This window comes from Echinops telfairi, unplaced genomic scaffold (assembly GCF_000313985.2).
Source record: "Echinops telfairi isolate 266 unplaced genomic scaffold, ASM31398v2 ScPeMD7_29;HRSCAF=101, whole genome shotgun sequence".
NCBI classification, from domain to species: Eukaryota; Metazoa; Chordata; class Mammalia; order Afrosoricida; family Tenrecidae; genus Echinops; species Echinops telfairi.
The window spans coordinates 4,352,137-4,357,110 of record NW_022103926.1 but is presented as its reverse complement, the minus strand read 5'-3'; the positions used below and the strand labels follow the sequence as shown (position 1 = coordinate 4,357,110).

Below are 4,974 nucleotides of genomic sequence, written 5' to 3'. Positions count from 1 at the left end.
TGATCCCTTTGATACCTTGTGATCGCATAGGCTGGTGTGCTTCTTCCATGTGTGCTTTGTTGCTTCTGAGTTAGAGGGTCATACAGCTCTTATCACAGTACATATGATCATCCATTGTGTCAAGCACAGTTTTTACATTTATTGCCATCATTTTCAAAACATTTTCTTTCTGCTTGAGCCCTTAGTATCAGCTCCTCATCCCCCCCACCTTCCTTTCCCAACCCTTCCTCACACACAAATGCTTGATAATTTATAAATTATTATTTTATCATGTCTTACACTGACCGATGTCTCCCATCACTCACTTTTCTGTTGTCTGTCTCCCTAATTAATTTTTAATGTATTTTTATTGTGAATTAAGTGGAGGCTTTCCTATCAGGTCATTATTTTCGTATTCAACAACTTACATAGCTTATCAAACCTCCCTGTGGCTTGCCCGTTTTCCCCTACCCCCATCTCATTCTACCCCGCCCACTCACTGTGACGCACTCACTCTCCCTGCTGTCAGGTGTGTTCCAGTATCTGACACGTTCCGATCCTCGAGGACAGGGAGAGCTGCCCCTATGGGTTTCCCAGACTCTGTAATTCTTTATGGGAATCGAAAGCAACTTCATCTTTCTACTTTCTACACTCTCTCCATTCTGACTCAGTGACAGTGAACTTCTTTTTGTTTTCCTTTGGCTTTCAGGGGCCCAAAGAAGGAAGGGACGTAAAACTCTAGCATGAGGCTTTTGGACCCCTCAGGTGTTGTCTAGCTCATTCTCCTGTCAAACAGAGAGAGAAACAGAGGCCCCGGAGCCATGAAACCCAATTAGTGAAGCCATGGCTTAGAACCTGAAGCTCCAGAGGCCTTTCTTAAGGATACGCTTTCTCCCTGCCATTGAGTGACTTCTGACTCATAGCCACCCTGTAGGCCAGGGCAGAACTGCCCCTGCGGGTTTCTGAGCCTGTAAATCTTCACAGCAGTAGAAAGTCTCATCTTTCTTCCATGGAGCAGCTGGTAGTTTCAAACTACTGACTTGTGGTTAGCAGCCCAACTTGTAACCCACTACGCCCCAGGGCTCCTCCTCTCAAGGATGGACTTCCTGAATCCCTTGTAGAGAGCAGCCCCGGGCACAGTTCTCTCTTATTCTCAGAACCCTGGGTGGGTGGGGACTGCTGCTGAGTTGTCTTCTTTGGGGAAGGAGGAGACCCTGCCCGCCCGGCACCCCGCACTGTGTCGCCCCTTCGGAGCCCATCATGCCTGCTGGGTCCTAAACCTTAGTCACAGCACACTGATTCCTTGCACCCTCCACCCTCTTCGCCTTCACCTTGCCTCTGTTTTCTCATTTTCTTTTTCTTTTTAAATACTTTTATTAGGGGCTCTTACATCTCTTATCACAATCCATATGTTCATCCAGGGTGTCAAGCACATTTGCACATATGCTGCCATCATCCTTTTCAAAGCATTCTCTTCCCACTTGAGCCCCTGATATCAGCCCCCATTTCTTCCCCCTCCCTCTCCCACCTGCCCTCCCTCACAAACCCTTGATAAGTTATAGATTATTATTTCCATACCTTGCATAGTCCTTTGTTGCCCCTCACCCACTCTTCCATTATTTGTACCCCTGGGAGAGGATTCTATATGATCCTTGTGATCGATTCCCCCTTTCTCCCCCCACCTCCCCTAATCCTCCTGGTATCTACTCTCATTGTTGGCCCTGAGGGGTTTATCTATCCTGGACTCCCCGTGTTGCAGGCTCTTCTCTGTATGTTTTCTCAGTTTCACCGCTGAGGTTTGTGCCTGGATCTCGGTGAGGTCCACAGATGGTGATGGTGGGGGAAGCCTCCCCCACGTGTCTTTCCGGCTCTGTCTCTTTTTATCCTCCATTTACTCAGTGGTGGAGGGAAGTGGCTGGCTCACTCTGTGGATTTTAATGGGTTGCATCTCTACAGTACAATCTTTCCCCCTGGGTTTGGGGAAATGACTAGTTAGGGTAGAGGCTTGATGAGATTCATTTTTATTTGGGGCCCAGGAGACCTGGGTGCTCTTGGGGTCTTTTCCGTCAGGAGGCCCAGGCTGTCTCCCAGGCTGTCTCTTCTCTGGATCTGTTCATTTACTAGTGGATTTTTCATTTGTTTGTTTTGTTTTTTCACACTTTTATCGGCATGTAATTCATATATACAATTCAGTAGTTCAGTGACATCAGGAAGAGTTGTGCAGTCATCACCACAATCAGATTTAGAACATTTTCTTTGCTCTTGTACTCATTGTTATTAGCTCCCCATTCCCCCCCCAATCCCCTGCCACACCCCCAAGGAAGCATTCATTTAGTTACTGTCTCAATAGGTTTACCTCTCCTGGATCTCAAATACAGAAAACATAAAGTAAAAACCTAACAATAATAACAAAACAGATAACCTCCATCAAAAAGAAAGCAGAGAATATTAGAAACTAGAACAAATTTAAGTGGATCGAAAAGGGAACCAAATGGTAATGTATTAAGCTTTATCCTAACTACATCTGAAATAATACCATTAGTGTTTTTAATACAAAAGTTTTTATCAGAACCCTACCCACATTGCCGACTTTTCCTTGAAAAGTTCTTTTCCAGAATGATCGCAAGTCCAATTTAATTCACGAATCAGTTTTTCGTGAAGCCACTAAACCATTTTTTATCCTTTTCCATTTTTGTTTCCCCGGGCTTTTTAATCCTGTCTTCCCATTAAAATTTCCTGACAGAGGTTGGACTCAGCAGCGAGATGGTGGTGTCATTGTTTTATAGACAGCCTCCCCGTTTAGGGCCAGTGGTTTGTCCAGATCTGCTCCTGAGACACCTACTGCTGATCTGTGCTTTGTCAAGAGTTGATTCTTTCAGCAGGTCTCATCAGTTTTAAGATACTCTGCTAATTCTTCCTACCAGTAATAGTCACTGATCGTTGGGTTAAAGCCCAGAAATGTTCACCTATTTTTCAGCCAGTTCTCCTGTGAAACAGTGAAAGGCAAAGGCCCTTGGAGGCACAGGGACTCTGAGACTGACACCGGGGAGGAGCCAGTGACTACTGTCTTGGGGTCAAGTCCCCAAAGATACGCTTGGGACCATGAAGCCACTGAAGCCCAGCCGGAGCTGTGCTCCTCCTGAACTGCTCCTGTGCTGTCTCTGGAAAGCTGGCCAGAGCCTTTTGTTGGTGTGGGGATAGCATGGCTTTTGTTGGCAGATGTAATGTGAGCACACACGCCTGTGCACCACAGCAGGGCTGTCCCTTCCAGGGTCCTCACTGACGCTTCCTGGTCCTTCCCCACCAGTGCCAGTGGCCTCACCGTGCCTGCAGCCCTGGGTCACCTTGACTCCAGTCGATGTGGTGATGTCGTTCTCCAGGAGCTTGATGGATCTTTTTCTGTGATTAGCATGAGATTTGGTCAAATCAAGCTGGATGCAGCACCAGAGCTGCCCGCTTGTTCTCGGTGGGGCTGAGAGGAGTTTACTCTGCTTCCAGGAGAACTGCCTTGGGTAAGACCCTGGCCTCCCCGGAACTCTGTGACGTTGGCACCCAATCCATAGCCGCTGTGCCACCAGGGCCCCTCCCCTGGGAGCTCTTAGAGGGCTGGTGTGTTCTTTGTGCGCCAGAGTTTTGTCTTTGAGTAGACCGTGTAAGCCCTGGCTCTGTCCGCACTAGCACTGTGCCCTCAGACAAGCCACGTCTTGCATTGTGCCCTCGGTGATAGAGATGGTCATGCTCCCTGGGAATTTGATGTCCTCAAACAGAAGTGTCAGGAAGCCAGCCTCTGACAACCACAGGGTCCATGGGCACAATTGTACGGCGATCATATGTAAAGGTTATAGTAAAGTCATCGGAGACAGGAGAGAGAGTAAAATGAAGGACACATTTCATGGTAGCACGCTCACCTCAGCCCCTCTTGGTCCTCGTGGAGGTGGGAGGGGAGAGAAAGAGGACAGAGGGCGTCTTTTCTAGGGGTTTTTATAGGTACCCATAAGACATGCATATTCATTAGTTACATATGTTACAAGGTATCTGCATTAGGGGAAGGTATGAGCGGGGCTGGGTGATGCAGCGGTAGGAGACAACAAAAGGATGTCTGCCTCTACAGCAGCTGTTCTCAACGTGTGGCTCTCGACCCCTTTGGGGGTCGGATGACCCTTTCACAGGGTCGCCCGATTCATGACAGTTATGAAGTAGCAACAAAAATAAATTTAAGGTTGGGGGGGGTCACCACCACATGAACTGTATTAAAGGGTCATGGCATGAGGAAGGTTGAGAACCACTGCTCTATAGGGAGATACAACCAAACGTGCTCACTTTAAGGCAGCATAGCTGTGAGGGGAGAATCTGGGAGTGATATTTAAAGCAGGATCATGTACTTGGACTTTATCTCTGACTTACCAAAGAGGTGGCTTTCCTACCATGGAATACTAGCTTTCTAGATTCCCTCTGTTATAAGTAAGTTAAGGAATATAGTCAGTCATATTTCCCTCAGTGTTTCTTTCCCACACAGAAGCATCTCAGCCCCTCCCTGCCACCCTGGGAGCACTCCATGAATGGTAGCATTGACCATTAAGATCAATCCGTGATGATCACTGGTGATCAGTGGCCATTACCACTCTGCCACCGGGGTCCCAGGTTCCCCCTGAGGTCAGAAGCTGGCCGGCCTCCTCACGGCAGGCTCTGCTCCTCTTTCCAGGGACCTGCTGTCTCCTGAGTCAGTCCTGAGCTGTTTGTATCCTGGGGATCATGGGAAGAAAACGCCAAATCCCGCCAATCAGTACCAGTTTGACAAAGTTGGGTGAGTTAGCACGGTTTCCTCAGGTCCCAGGCCCTCCACCTCTGAGAGTCTTGTGGGGCGGCAGCCCAAAGCTGCAGGCCTGTTCAGGCAGAGGCTTCCCGGAAGGGATGAAGGCCCCGAGGAAGGCGGGAGAATGTGGGCAGACAGGTCAAAGCCTGGGAAAGATGGTGCGCTCCTGAGATACAATGAAA

General features: G+C 48.4%; 1 protein-coding gene across 1 annotated transcript in view; it reads left to right on the top strand.

Annotated features, from left to right (window-relative positions):
- THOC5 (THO complex 5) overlaps positions 1-4,974 on the top strand; it is a 46,338-nt gene that overhangs the window by 32,518 nt on the left and 8,846 nt on the right. The window contains 1 exon segment of the mRNA XM_045289546.1: positions 4,682-4,806. Within this exon segment, the coding sequence (XP_045145481.1) occupies positions 4,682-4,806 (125 nt within the window).